This window comes from Hippichthys cyanospilos, chromosome 9 (genome assembly GCF_059441005.1).
Source record: "Hippichthys cyanospilos isolate Australia breed blue-spotted pipefish chromosome 9, RoL_Hcya_1.0, whole genome shotgun sequence".
In the NCBI taxonomy this organism is placed as follows: Eukaryota; Metazoa; Chordata; class Actinopteri; order Syngnathiformes; family Syngnathidae; genus Hippichthys; species Hippichthys cyanospilos.
The window spans coordinates 4,139,236-4,155,793 of NC_142377.1; the positions used below are offsets into that span (position 1 = coordinate 4,139,236).

Sequence of the window (16,558 nt, forward strand, 5' to 3'; positions counted from 1 at the left end):
GCTATCCTGTCTTCTACCGTGCCACCCCAAAATTATGTTGTTTTAATGTATTTTTTTAAGAACTGAAAATAATTACTTTAGCTATTATTTTCAGAGTAACACTACCAACACTCCCACTTGTTTAAAAAATGTGGTATTTGTAAAGATGATTTTTGCAGTTACTTTTGAATGGACTATGCCACTGAGTAAATAAATGTAGACATAGCTAGCTTTGTTGCAATAGCAATATCGCTAATGCTATCTTCTTGCTACAGTCTCAACATGTTTGTGTATTCATTCAATTAAAAGTGTAGCCCATATGAAGACAAATGGATCCACTGAATTTCATTGCCATACAACTTGATCAGTGATACGCTCGTCCTGCACCTAATATGATTCTCAAATTGAACCATTCATCAGACACAAAATCAATGGAGGCGACAAGCTTGTCCGTTGAAAGTCATTATTGGCCTTGCTGTCTCATATGTTCATGTTTCGTTGTTTGTTTTTGTTTAAGATATGTCATACATGTATACCTCGCCTGGTGCCGAAGTAATTTACCAAACTGTACCCTCAAATGACTAGTCTGAATTGAGGGTAGAGTTCAGTAAAATGAGTTAGTTAGTTAGTTAGTTAGTTAGTTAGTTAGTTAGTTAGTTAGTTAGTTAGTTAGTTAGTTAGTTAGTACATTCAAAAATACTAATTCACCCCTATTGCTTGGGAATTCAGAGTGATGTAGAAATGTGCCATTTAGAAATTCAGTGTACACAAGAAAGAAAGAAAGAAAGCTAGATAGATAGATAGATATTGCATCTCCAACAGCCTCAGACAATACAACACAGTGTGCATGTAAAAACCAGAACAAAAAAAATTAATAAAGCTTGCTGAAATGAAAATATTTACATTAAAATGGCCATCATTCGAAGTACAAGCACTAGAATGAAAGTGAATATTTCTCAATTCCAATGTGTGATACAGTATATTTTGCATGGTAGTTGGCTCTTTATTTTTGCTAGTTAGGCATTTAGTTAGCTAGTTAGAGAGCTAGTTTGTTCATTATTTAGGCAGCTATTACAATACACAAATAGCAAAACTGATATTTTAAACAAAACAAATATGGCTCAGGCTTCTTTTGGTGGAATCCGATTAAGCTTTTAATTGTACATAATGATACCAGCCCATGTTGTTGAGCCACATAATTGAAAGTAGCTTGACACTTTTAGTTAGAAGGCGATAACGAGCATCAAGCGGTGCAGAAAATGCAGCATCCTACACATGAATGAATCCCAGCTGCTCTCCTCTGACTTTTCTTAGCAGCCAAAAAAATAAATGCAATATCCACAGTACACAGCTTCTCCCTCTATAAATGTCGCCATAAAAATGCTCAAACAAGTGAGCAATGGACAGTGTGGAAAAGAAGTTGAGAAGCATGTGCAGGCAGGCTGGAACGAGTGGAAAAAAGTGCCAGGTGTGATACAGGAATCGTGAAAAATGGAGTAATTGTCACACCCCCTAAAAATGTTCATAATTGCCTAGTTTAAATATACCACAAACTATGATCCCAAAACAGTCGTATCATTTAAATCTCATTTTTCAACATTCAAATTACAATAACTATGCTGGTGGCTCTTGCTCAAATAATTCAAATGCAAGATTCAATGGATTAGATCTTTCAGCAACACAGCCCTTCAAGCTCTGTTTTTGTCACCAGATGAGACGTCGTTTGAAGCCGGCATCAAGGTTCAGATCCACACGCAGGATGAACCGCCATTCATCGATCAGCTTGGTTTTGGGGTGGCGCCAGGCTTCCAGACCTTTGTCTCCTGTCAGGAGCAACGGGTAAGTCTATTCTGAGATAATAAATGGACTCCTATTTGTTCAGTTTAGTGTTGTCCTGATCAAACTTTTTCACGTCAAATACAATACAGATATTGCATCTTATACAATATTGATTTGATACGATACCAGCAGAAAGTATACATTCTTTTATATTTATTTATGTATTTATTTACAAATGTTAGAACACACTTGATCAAGTGGTAGTCCTTAAGCAAAGATTTGTTGGCCTTAGTAGATATGAAAAAATCGGATTCATTTATTCCAAACATTTGATTTACATAAGTCCAACCTGAGGCCGCTCAAACATGAGTATGTACTGCACTTGGTTAAAATAATTATAGAACAAAAACGTATGGACACTGAGTCAATTAAAACCAATTACACTGAAGTGCAAAATAGAAATTCAGGATTAAAATACATTCAGAATCAATTTCAGAATCAAGAAGAGTAGGAGCAAAGTCTGGAATGGACTTCTTGTGTAAAAGTGCTGATATCAGAGATTTTGAATGTAGAACAATATAAATTGGTAGTTTTTATTGGCTGATATTGGACTGATATTAAAATCAGATCATTCACCTGCCAGCTCCTCGTACTTCCTCCCTTCCTCGCAAAGGCCTCCTCCATGCTTTCTTCCCAATAGTAACTTGTTGAGCAAAACTACTGATTTCATCACCCTCATCATCTTCTAAATCTATTGCTTAATTTCCAGTTATCCTCATAGTTATGCTCGTACGCCTCATCCTCCTCTTCCACTTGCAAGTTATTCTTGGTGAAAACAGCTTTGTTAAAATCTGCCTACTCTTCTGGCTGCACAGAGCTGATATCTCAGCAAGAGTGAGGGTGGATGGTCCAGTGTTCTAGAGACAGGTTCCAACACACTTTCAATTTTTTTTACTCCTACCCCATGCCAGGATCATACGGTTTGGGCCTGTCAATTATTGCCATGATCTCTTCAACTGCGTGTGAACTAGTAAGAACAATCTTGATGCCAGGTAGCTGTTGGTGCTGCAACGCGACCAAAACGTCACATCAACAAAAGCAAAATATTTGCATCAAATGCATCGCCCAGTACAGTCATGCATGACCACACAAACTGCATTGGCTATATATGGAAATGAGCCTCCAGAAACTAAGACCTCATGTTTTGTTCAGTCGCAGCATAAGGGGCTCACGTAGACAGCCACGGCTCATCAGTTTTTTGGGTTTGGTCATATGATGTTTGCAAGCTAAACCCTTAGGAATGGCAGTGTAACTTTCTGTCTACATCACATCCGTGTGATGTACCAAAACTGCTGCATAATACTCAATTCATTTTCCACTGAGAATAAAATCAGAATTGGGGGATGGGGGGGTGGAGAAGAAAGTTTGTCAGTGAACTTCAGACTCCAAGATTTTCTTCATTAGTGGGAAAGAAAAGGAGAAAAACACTCGTTGACGAATAAAAATGTAATTTTGTTACATGCGCTGTTCTTGACACCGCTCATCACAATAAAGCTGTTTTGAGAGCTGGAATATGTAGCAGATTGTATTTTGTAGGGGCCGCGTAAAGTATGTGAATGTTCATGACGTGGCTTCAATCACAATGTACATGATTGGCAGGTAGAAGCAATAAAAGTTGCAGGTTTACATTAGCTCACTTGACGAACAAGTTATCTCGAAGCAACACGCCGCATTGGTAAACATGCGACGAGCTGACTGTAACATGTAAACCAAAACACTGCTGAATTACAAGCACAATGCGGCTCCAGAAAATCCCTGCAATCTACAAATGACGCAAGCCTTTCTACATTACCACTCAGCACAGACTACTGTCCAAGCTCCATCCACCGCAATCTACAACTGCCTCAGCTTGTCCTTCCAGTGTTCAAATCTAGAAATGCCAGTCCAGATTTTCATAGCTGCCCGTGGAAGCAGCCTCTCTCTAAACCACATGTGTCAAACTCAAGACCCGGGGGCCAAATCCGGCCCGCCACGTCATTTTATGTGGCCCGCGAAAGCAAATCATGTAAGTTTCCATGACCCTTGCTAAACTCTAGCTTGTCATGTATAATGAAAAATAAAGTTGAGATTTTTTGGTTTGTTCAGTTATAGTAATATAAACAATAAATGAACAAACTAGAATGCTTCTGATTTCAAAACAACTAAGCCATCAGTTTGTTGTGTACAGTAATAATACTATGAGATCATTTAAAATTGACTTAGTTTCCTCAACATATCGGCCCAATGAAGGAAGTTCTCACTACAAAATGGCCTGCGACAAAAATGAGTTTGACACCCCTGCTCTAAACCTACTGGCACTCTCTGAAACCTGTCTCAAACCTGAAAACAGTGCTACACCAACAGCTCTATCCTCCACTCATTCCTAGGGGGAACTTAATTCATCACTGGAACTACGCCTCTTTGCTTCTGAACAACTATGATGAATTCCATGTCATCAGGGTGAAAGCTGTAGGCAAAGTGTCCGTAATAGTCAACTACCATCCACCAGAACTTCTCTGTGACTTTGTGGTTGAGATAGACCCACTTCTATCCTCCATCGCAGACCTGAATGGTGGTCTCATCATCGTCTGTGATTGTGATTCACAAACCCCATGCCACGGACTGCAAGGATCTAATAAATTATCCCCGACCCATCAAAATAGAAACACACTCGACCCAATACTGAACAAGAACTGCCAAGCAGATGAAGTGGTGATCACACCATTCCATGTATCTGATCATTTCTTCATCAATTTGACAATCTCTCTCCCTAAGCTACCAGCTACCCCTGCCCTTGTGGTCACTTAACCGCGCAACCTTTGCAAACTGTCGGCCAGTCAGTTTGCCTCAGTTGTTGCGTCTGAGCTGCCTTCTCTCAGCACACTCTCCTAACTGGACGTTGATTCTGCTTGAGGCACTGAGCTCCACTCTAAGATCCCGCCTTGACAACCGGTGCTCTCTATCCGCTAAATCAGTACGCTCTATTCAGTCCTGACCACGAATGACTAAGACCATGTGTACACATTCTGAATGCTTTGCTGACCTTGGGCCCAATTGCCTCTGCTTTCAAACAAGCAAAGTAAACTCCTCTACTGAAACGCTCTGAGGACGCTCCTTCAATATGTCATGGCAAGGAAAATTGTCCTCAACGCACAACCTCACCACAGGACTGCCCCAAGGCCCAGTGCTTGGGTCATATAATCCACTCACACTGGTTCTCTTGCCACTGTCATGCCAATGATTCTGGGCATCATCATGTACCTGTCATGGTGAATGGTGTGAGTGTTTGTGTGTGTGTGAATACACCAAATTAATGGAAGCCCTCAGCTTGTTTTTCTCTTCACACAGATGGGCTGTCAGGAGTCTGGAACATACTTTTGAGGCTGTAGCTATTTGCGGGGGGGAAGGGGGCTCCTGCTTTGACAATTTTATCGTCGAGGGGAGACGAATGGCGAATATGGAGTACACATAAAATATGAACTCACCATTAATGCCAAACTAATGGAAGACCTCAGCTCGTTTCTCTTCTTCATACAGGTGTGATAACGGGAGTATCAAAAATACTTTTGAGGCTGCCACCATATTTGAGATGATCTGGTTTGATAACAATGATAGCGAATCGATTCCTTGTCACTTTGTTGGTCCTGCTTAGCTACGAGGTACCTCGAGAATTCATGATTTCAAGTAGATTAATGCCTTTTAAAAGCTTTCATTTTCTTTGAAGTTGTACGCTTGCCGCATGTCTTTCAACAAGACCTATACCCTTTCCCAAAGACGTCTGTTTCGTACTCATTTAACTTATTTGTGAGGGAAAGTTTGACGAAGTGACCGAAACGAATCCAAAAGAATCCATCCGGTTTTCAAAATAGAAGGTTTTTCAAAATAATAAAGATAATACATAAAACAGAAATGCGACAATTAATTCAGTGTTCATCTACATACAATGTAGGAAGAAAACAAAAACATTGAATTGGAAGGTATTTTCAAACTTTTGACTGGCACTGACATCTGACATCTAAAAACATTTAATTTGAATGTTTTGTGAGCACCAAGATCTTCATACATTTCACTTTATACACGTCATACGTAATTACATTTAGAAAAACAACAATTCATGATATTAAAAATTTAGAAGTACAGTACACATTATTTTTCATTCATTATTTTTACTCGAGCCACTACTCGATGAAAGAGACACATGCATCTCTGGTGTCAAGGTGTCCAGAACCCTAAATTGCATCAGCTGTTAGTGCATGAACTCCATCACCAACCATTTGTTGAAAAGTTAGCCATTTAGATGCTCAGTCTATCATTTAGCTTTGTTAGGTAGCTAAAAAGTTTGGTTTGTTGGTTAGTCAGTTTATAATTTTGTTTGATCATTTTTTTTTTTTTTGCAAACCGCTTTGTTAATCAACTTTTTTTTTCGGTAGTTAGTTCATCTGTCTCTTTGTCAGCTTGTTTCCACTTGCATTGGTTCAAAGTGAGGCAGTGACCCTCTTGTTCCAGAGGATTTTCAATAAAACGAGTCTGTCAGACACGTTAGACCTTTTGGCATCGTTGGACCTATTTTATCAGCCACATAAACCTGTTTATTGTCACATCCATTACAGCAGTGATGAATTTCAGGGTTCTTTTTGGGATGTTACCCATTAAACGTGCCTGAAGCAGCCCTGGCAGGGACCCAGCACCAATCGCACACTACCTCCATACCCTCCCTTGCCACATAACCATCTGTTTGAATCTTTCTGCTCTGCCCATACACCACACAAGCATCTGAGCTTTCCACAGCCACACACATTTGACAATCAAAAATGGGGTTGTGCCCTCTATGCCTTGAATTACAAGTAAGAGGGATTTAAAATCTATTTAGAGCTGCGCAATGGGATATTTGACACTGTTATTGAATCTAATACATTACAGTTACTATCTCTCAAATACGAAGGAAGCATCAAATAACTGAGTCGACAAGAAAATCTGAAAAAAAAAATGGTTCTGTGACTTTTCATGAGTGGAAAATGGTGGGATTAAAACTGCAACAATGCCTCACTGTTAATATGTCAAAATGTTCCTTTGTTAACGAAAGTGAACATAAGGGCCAAAGAAGTGAATAATGAAAATCAAAAGCAAGCAAGCTGATCAATAACTAGACACAACCATTGCTAATTACACCCCACCCTCGAAAAAAAAAAATGCATGGTACACTGGTTTACGTATAATAAATAGAATACCGTAGATGGTGTTGCTATAGCAACCCTGTATTTCCTACTTAATGTTGCCTTCAACAAAACGCTCCCTTAGTGTCAATATGATTGCAAAATGTTGATTATAAAATATATATTTCCAAATGTACAGGCGTCTGGAAGACATATTTCGCACTTTAATGAACAATATTGCTGGACAGGCCTGGACACCTTAGCAGAGCTGTCAACACATAAACATTGAAAGTAAGACTCACGCGTTTCTGTCTAGTCTCACACTCATGCAAAACACACGCTAAGAAAAAGTACCAGTGGGAATAAAAATGGTTGACACACATGACTACTGTCAAAATGATATGGGGACTGGCCTTCCTTTAATGCACTGTCGAACCACAGATCCTCTCCTAGTCTCTAATTGGGTTCTCTAGATCTTGCTATGCCGCACATTCGGCACGGACGAGTGCACGGGTTTTATTAGACTTAATCCGTGATCCATATGGAACAATCCCCAATTCAATTTGTGGATTGCTTGGTAAAAAAAAAAAAGAAAAAATGTGTATATACTAACCCTGCAACTTCAATTGACATTACACATTGGCTGTCGGTTGAGTTGTGTCAAGCTATGATGTAAGTCTCATGTATGGGAGGATTTTGGCAACTTGAGCAATGCTGGTAATTAACAAAGGAACCGAGGATTTTCTTTAACATTTTCTTTTTGTATGTTTATGTTTATTGGATGTCCACCAATGTAACAACAATAACATGGCGTAACATGCCACCAACATGCTACATTAATTTTAATTAGAAAACAATGTCAGTGCAATTATTTTGAGGTGTTTCCTCAGAATGGTATTTGCGTTCTGATCTTCATTGTGACTCTTTTATTCCAAATTATTGCCACCACATCAAGTCTCCATTATCAAATCATATTCAATCACTAAGGATGCTCGGAAACCGCTTGTCAGAATGCTATCCTAACACAAGTTGCTGCTATCGTGAGAAGAAGAAGCATGACGTGTTTCAATGCACTCAGACATTTCATACTCAGACAGAAAAAAGACAATTAAATATTCACAACTATAATCGTTGCACCCATTGTAAACAAACAACACAAAATTCTGGAAGCACATTCTCCATATTTGGAACTCTTTTATTTGGGATCCCTTTCTGGCTGAGGACGATGACGTCAGCTTTGGAGGTGCTAATTTTCACTCCAACTTCCCACCAACTTCAAACTTGGCCACAAACCACTAAGTGAGAGTTGGCCATAATGGCCGCCAGGACAGGCACTGACCACAGAACACAGTCCACTTTCAAGCAATGTGGGTGGGGTCTAACTTATTTTGTCAATAATTTTCTCAGTTGTATGTCACACAAATGTCCTCAAAGACCCCATTGGCCCTCTGTGGTAGTAACAGCCTAGTGCGTGCCTTTATTTAATGGCATCAAGCAGTCAGTCTGCAGAGGTTTGTCAAGGTAATTTCTTGTTCCAGTGAATAGGTCAGAGAATGCGCACCTGCAGCCAGCCAAGTCTGATGCTATCATGTCGTTTAGATGCTATACAGGACTGCACATATTAAATGGCAGAGAGGATGAGACCGATTTGCGAAGAGTCAGTCACTTCACGTCCACACTTGCCTCGTGAGTGTGGGCAGGCTGCGAGGGGATACTTTTGCATGCCATCAGTGTCTGCAGGAAGCTGTCCCTCCTTGTTATTCTCCTCTCTCCTTGCCGAAGTCCTTTAAAGGAGACATATGCATTTTTTTTTGGACATTTCAAAACAGTTCCCTTGTATCCTGTTAACAACTATGTGGATATGGTTTCATCGAAATGTCCAGACAGGCAAATAGACACTTTTACAACATATTTCTTGATATTAAGGTCTGAGCTATGATCCCTTGTCCTTGCCAACAAAATGCTGGGCCGAAATCAGAATAGAAAAGAATGCCTTTATTTTCATTGTATAGCTGGTATACAGTGAAATTGGGAGAGCAGCACAGATTGGTGCATATTGGGTTAATATGAACAATAAATAGAATAGAATAGAATAGAATAGAATAGAATAGAAGCCATAGTTTCACTTGGGTGCAATAATTGTTCTTTTCGGTGTGTTCTTGTTTTGTTGTTGTTTGGAGCGTAATATTTTGGAGAAAAAAGGACCACAAAAGTATAGCCACCAGTTGCTCATCCCTGCGATAGCGTGTCAGTTGAGTGCAAATCAAAGTAGGAATAAAATTTGAATAAAGTTTGCCCTTCTCAATAAATTCACTACGTTACGATTGCCTTAAACACTGATGAAACATTCATTCTCATCTCATTATTATCAAAAAAAGAAAAACACACATAATGGATGAAGGGAAACATTTTATAAGGTTAGTTTTGTTCAATATCTACATTGTTAGCACTTTGGCTACACATGAATATGTCCCTAGCAAGATAGGACTCTCACAGTCATGATTAAAAATAATTTGTTGTCAACTGTCAACTGTTTTTTAACCAACAAAACATGCTGCTTGTCACTAGGAATCTTTCACATTAAAATCAGCAGAAACCTGCAGCCATAGAGATGCCAAAGATGCCTTATCATACCATACCATGTTTCTCCCAATATTGTTTTTGTTGCCCAATCACATTTTGTCTGTCGATGAGTTTGCTCGTGAATTGCGTGTTTTTAATTTGTATTATTATTTGTTTATTATGTGTGGCACGATCTCTGCTAGTACTGCGCATTTCATTATTCAAGATAGAAAACATCGCCAAGTTTCTATCTTTGATCGTCTCAACCAAACAATCATTTCATAAAACTGAATATGATATTGTTCAAACTGGTTGCACATTTCCTGCCTGTGAAATGGACGGATGGAAAAGCTATGGTGGTCAAGTTAGATCTTTTTTCAACAATTTTGTAAAGGTTTGAATCCTATCTCTTTAATGGGTCACCAAATGACACAACAATCACCCACGTTCCATGGATTATTATGCAAATTGCTAGAACGGTTTGTTCAGAGGTTTTTTCAGAAATTGGGAACTCACAAAATGTTTTCAAACTGATTTCACTCTTAGTTGGTGAGAGGGTACCCAACTATATTTATACATTATAAAGTATATATTCTTTAACATGGCTCCATTTAGCTCATTCACTAACATTTTTGGTTATAGACAAAAATCCATTTTAATTGGGCTGGCAGTGAATAAAACTACCTCAGGCCTCAAAAATTACATTACATTCTTTCTTTTTTTGCCAAATTAGTCCAAGATTGCATGTGAGTTAGACAGCTCTCATTCTGTCCTAAATGATGCTAGGTCAATGATGAGTAGGTATTTTGTTGCCATGACGACTTGACAGTGCTTGAGGTGGCTGTACTTGGAGCCTTGAATCTACCGTGAACGGCAACGCAGAGTCAAGACTCTACAAAATGGCATCGACTGTCTTCCCTTGTTAAGATAGCACCAAGACTTTAGTACCATGTCTAAACTTTTTCTAAGTGTGGCTTATCAGATGTTAAAGTTGTCAGCTAACACTAATCTGTGTATTCAGCAGTGTGTCCAGACTGCAAATGACTGCATAATCCCCTTTTTACTGTACCTCACACTAATCTATGATAACACCGGAGCTTTGTTTACCTTTTGGTTTAGACATGATAGTGCTTTCATGGAGTCTGGCAGCTGGACTATGGCATGGCTTGAAATTTGCTCTTGGTTCTTGCCAGTGTAGCTACCAAATCATAGGTGGGGAAACTGGGTGTGGAGTTGGTTTTTTGTGTAGATTAATGAAACTGTACTTACTTGCTAGTTTAATTTCATACTGGTTGGGAGGGCAGACACTCCAGGCCACGAACATTTTGTATATAAGATATTAAAAAGTCACTTTACCATAATATGTCCCCTTTAATATCTTTCTCTATATTTCCCTCTAGAATCCCACTCTCTTTTTGTGTGTTTTATGACCCAAATTGTGCCACGTCTAGCGGGTTTTGAACCCAAAGGGCTCATAGTGAGCCATAAGGATGATCCAAACAGTCTCGTAAAATGATATGATATGAGGAAGGGCGCTTACGCTTTTTTTACCTTTTTTGCCCGGAATAAAAATGCAATTTCTCCTTAGCTCTAAATGCAGTAGAATTAACGGCTCGCTCACTGGGAAAAGGCCAAGTTGCCTCTCTGTTGAGTTAACGATCAGTTACAGTACGAGTCACGAATGCATTAATAACTGCTATCAAAATAGCATCCATTCAGTGCAACTTAAAAGTGCGGCTGGTCTAACTTGGAAAGAGCGTTGTTCACATTCCACAGCCCACATGTCTAATATAATGAGCTTCGCATTTGAGACCACCTGACTGTGAAACATGACATTAAGACGCCTCCACAGTAAACCATGCTGCAAATGTTAATGTCAACACAACAGTGGACTCATGTTTGCGTTAATTTGAGCAACTCATCAAATAAGAATCTTTGACAAATTGTTTGGAGTTTATTTACAAGGAATACACACGTCAGTCATCATAAAAATAATATTATAATATTCTAAGATTGTATTTTTCATCTCTTTCATCAAGTCTGAAGAACTTGTTTGTCAGTGCACTTTAGTGGATGAATAGGAATTTCCACTGTTTAATTGGGACAAACACACGCACACACACACACATTTATACAGGTACGGGTGGTTTATTAGGACATTTTCACCGAACCAGTTCAAATCATGGTTTATGGGGACCCACCTTTGCCTTTGCTGTAGAGAGACGAGAAAGACATCACACTGCCCTCTGTGGCTTAAGAAAAAATCCCCACTATTCAGAATTTCATTCAAGTGAAAGAGACAGGAGATATGAGGACCTGACATTCTGCAACATTATGGGGACAGGGGCGGGAGTGGGCGGATTCTGACATAGTGGTGACTTAAAAGGACCCCTCGTCCTTAAGGGGACATTATATATATATATATATATATATATATATATATATATATATATATATATATATATATATATATATATATATATATATATATATATATATATATATATATACACACACACACACGCATGCACACGCACACCAATAGCCTAGCATTTTTCCTCCAGAGCATTTGAAAACAGCAAAGCTCCAATTGTTAAATGTCTATAAAAAATAATTATCTGTGTTGTATCTGGAATGGGTTGAGAGTAACTTTGCCTCCTCTATCTCCTTGAAAGTCAGTCTGGGTTGACAGTGGTATACAGTGTTCCCTCGCCACTTTGCCTTTCACTTTTCACTTCCTCTGCGCTTGTTTTTTTTTTTTTTTTAAGGCCAATTGCCTCACAGCAGCAGATGATGCACTGTGTCGCTCCTACGCTCAGTCCTAACATGGAGTCTGAAGCAGTCTAACAGCCCCAATACACAATCTTTTTCAAATGGAGGTACTTTTGCATGAAACCACTGCTCTTCTACATCTGGAACTATAGAAAGTTTTTTTTTTTTTTTTTTTGGGGGGGGGGGGGGGGGGGGGGGGGCAAGAACTCTACACGACTCTCAGGTTGTGCACTTGTGTTTGTCAAATGTGTGGAACTTACACGTGAAGGGGGATGGGTGTTGAACATAATGACAACACAAACTGAGGCTGTCCGTTTAAGAACAGTTGCAATGCAATGTGGAAATGTGCGAGAGGAGGAGTAGCAGTTGCGCTTTTTGAAAAAAAAGTTTGTGCCCGAAAAGAGACTGTTCAACTTCCATACTACGGTTAGTAAATCATTGGGCATGGGAAAGAAAGGTAAGGACAGTTTCTGTCAAGTTCAGGCAACCTAGAACATTTAATAAACAACAAACGGGAAGGAGGGCGAGGAGAGTAGACAAAAACCTGGACCTTCTCAGATCTCCTTCTGGTCTGGTACCCACACCCTTTCAGCTCCTCATTCATTCATTTGGGTTGGCCCTAATTAGAAAAGCCATTGCTTCCCTAAAAGGTTGGAGGAGAGATTTGGCAACAATGCAAGCAATCAGTTTGTGATAGTGGGGATTGCAGTTTACGAGTCCATGCTGTCTTCTTTCCCTGAAGATCAAGAGCGACCCCATGGTGTTTTCGTCCTTTGGTCGGGCCGCGGCACCTGTGTCTTTTTTACAGCTGCTGGTGACGTGTCATTTCTTCTCACCTTCTTCACAAACAACAGCAATGGAAACATCTATCCATACTAATCTACCAATATACTATTGCAAAAAACAAATATGGGATAACCTACATATAATTATCCTAACAGTTTCACTGAACAGGTGCATACACTTTATTTATGTACGTAAAATGTCTGTGGGGTGGGGGTATCCTGCTTCACAGAATTCACTTTTCATGGGGGTTTTCCAGTCCCCATAACCATGAAAAACGACACAATACTGTACATTGAATTCAAATCCTGATAATGCGTATAAATTTGTTTTTTTTTCCTTTGCCAGACAGTAGAAGTTAACAAAGGCAGATGTCTTTAGATTACTGTACCACAAATGAGTGCTTGAAAAATGGCTAAACCTGTTATCCTGACAGTAATAAGTATCACAAGTGAACATCAGTAATAAAAGATTTAACAAAACTATTCTGATCTAAGCCAAAACAAAAGCCCTTGATGGCCAAACAATACGATGACCTAGCACTCATTACATTTTATTGATATATTCTTTAATGTGCAACACTTATGCACTTCATTTTTTAGGTTAAGCTATGTGAATCCAATAGGTGACACATGGGTCCTTTAATAGAAAATTGTAAAACGCCATCCCTTTAAATCAGCGTCTTCTCATTTACTGCCATGTGATGAATTGTTTGAACTGATGAGATGGAGGCACACGCAGAGATTTTTATGTCCTCCTACTTTATTGAATGGATTGCAGAGTCAGCCTGCTGAAGTGTAATTAATTAGTCTTAATATTTAATGCATGCAAAATAGTAAACACACTCCATTCGCATGATTTGTCTTTGCAACCACAGGACTATAGTAATTAATGTTTTCTCATTGGATGTTATTTCTAAAATGGATTGAGTTTTTTTTTTGTCTTTTTTTTACTTGTTCAAAATAAATTCTTTTTGTCAATCATGTTCATGATGTGGACAAGTTTGTCTAATTTGACACCGTTATTGTTGAATGCAACAATGGGCAGTGTCATCAGTCAGATGAATTACATTAATCCGTCTGGTCGTCTTCTATATTGCTTATTCTCACAAAGGTTTCGGTTGTGCTTCCAAGCTAATTCCTGGCTGAGAGGTGGCGAACAGCCTGAACTAGTTGCCAACCAGTTGCAGGGCTCATATACTGTTGCCAAACAAGCATTAACACCAAATGATCATGTGATCTTTAATGCCGCTGACTTACATATCTCTACTTACCATAGTTCCCCAAATATAGGACACACTTCTGTTAAGGACACACTTTCAAGTTTAGGGTCAAATTCGATTTTATTTTTTATCGTGTATAGGACTCACCAACAGTTTGGCGACCTTGTAAAAACTAGAGTAAAACAGAATAAATCTCATCTTTGTAAATTCTTGATAGTATCTTGTGTTCATATCTGGAAGTTATATATTTGTTGGGGGTGAAGTGCGTTTCAGATTTCCCACATTGTATAATGTTGAATGCGCTCAAAGCAGTTGTTTAACCCTCAACACGACGCAGCTCGAGTTCATTTTGTCATAAATACCCGAAGTTGGCACCATCCGTGTTCCACCAAGTTTATGATTGTGTGTTTATGCCAAAAGACCACAAATAATTAACAAGCCAAATAGAATACCTTTCCATGTTTTCTAACCAATGTTCACAGCTCCATACTTTGCCTTTGCGACATCATAACCTTTACATGATCTTCTCGGTGTTAGTAATATTCCTTCGTGTGAACAAGAATTGAGTTGTGACAGTGGCTCAGTCTGCTCGTTTCTTTTATTGAAAATAATGCCGTAACAACCACATTTAACACGAGCTGCTGCTAGCTGCAACAGACACTGGCTGCTAACAGCCAACTAACTTCCGCTCTCTAGCTCGTCCCGTTACAGTTATTATTGTAAGTAAGAATACGGCCGATAAAAAAAAATGTGCATCTGTGCATCAAAACTTGGCTTATGTGGCTGACAGATCAACCTTCCTCGAATGGTGTCAATTAAAAAAAAAAAAAAAAAAATCTAATCTTTAAGTTACCGTTTATAGGATGCACCCATACATTTGGCCTTTATTTAAGGAGGGGGGCGGAATCTTATATTTTGAGCCATTACGGTAAGTGTTCTACACTTACAGTGGCCCGGTAATAACACTGGCCCAACTGGGCACGAACAAACATTAGTAATAAATATGATGAAATGCACATGTACTTGTTTTTTAAATATTTAATCTTCAATATTTTTTGTGTCATTTGCTTAATTTAATCAGCACACTGCTCAATTTTTTATGTGTATATATATATATATATATATATATATATATATATATATATATATATATATATATATATATATATATATATATATATATATATATATAACCACCACCAGGCTTAGTTTTTCTTTTCCATAGATATTTTTTTTCTTCCCTACAGCTACTTAGAAAGAGAGACAAATGTAGCAATCAGCTCCTGCCATTGTGTTGCAGTAAAGGAGACGTTAAGTTGGACACATTCATTCAAAACTGTCATTGCCTGTGCTGATACTGCCATCAAGCCATCCCTGTAAAAGAGACCGATGGTCACTGTGAACACACGCACACACACTCTGAATAAGCAGAGGTTAATAAAAATGTGATCTGTCTGCGAGACAAGTCATAAATAAATGGTATCATTTGATATACGACTACATTAATCTGAGTGGGATGGTTTTTGGACCACACTTGCCGCATTTATTTATTGTTGTTTGTCTCTTGCTTTGGTATTCCTGCAACATTGTCGCACAAAAGTCTGAGTTGTCGTTGTTGGATGAGCTGAAACAGTTTGTCACTTTGTTCATTAGACTGGCTGCCAAATGTACTTCACAGTCATAAATATTTTGTGTTTTCTAATTATATTTGCTTTCTGGAGGTTACTGTATGTAAAACACCATCCAAAATCCTTTTGACAATTTCTCCATTATCTAGAGCCACTTATTCTCACTAAGGTTGCAGGCTTGCTGGTGCCTATCCCAGCCCTGAACGGGTTGCCAGCCAATCACAGTGCACACAACCATTCACACACTCAATCCACCTAAGAGCAATTTGGAGTGTCCATGTTTTTGGAATGTGGGAGGAAACCGGAGTGCCTGGAGAGAACCCAAGCGGGCACGGGAAGAACATGCAAACTCCACAGAAGCTGGTCAGGGCAAGCTGGAATTGAGCCTCTTAACTGCCGCCTCATCCAAAATCGTCTATCAAAATCAATGTAACAAATAATGAGTTCAATTTTGAAAATCATACGTGTACAATACAAAAAGCATCTACCCAAAAGCAGGAGCGTTCTTCAGTTTTATTGGTGCTATTCTGGCAAATGTGCCTGTGTCTATGTTACTGATGGATATATTTCACTGTGGTCAAGACATGCAATCGAAGCATTTTATGCGTCACAAGACCAATATCCAATACTGTATGTACTGA

At 38.9% G+C, this 16,558-nt stretch overlaps 1 protein-coding gene across 4 annotated transcripts in view; it reads left to right on the forward strand.

Annotated features, from left to right (window-relative positions):
• Positions 1 to 16,558, forward strand: part of asic1b (acid sensing ion channel subunit 1b) — a 257,762-nt gene that overhangs the window by 218,211 nt on the left and 22,993 nt on the right. For all 4 annotated transcript variants that reach the window (XM_088423596.1, XM_088423595.1, XM_088423593.1 and 1 more), the window contains one exon: positions 1,691 to 1,818. In XM_088423596.1, the coding sequence (XP_088279722.1) occupies positions 1,691 to 1,818 (128 nt within the window). The remainder of the gene's footprint in view (positions 1 to 1,690; positions 1,819 to 16,558) is intronic.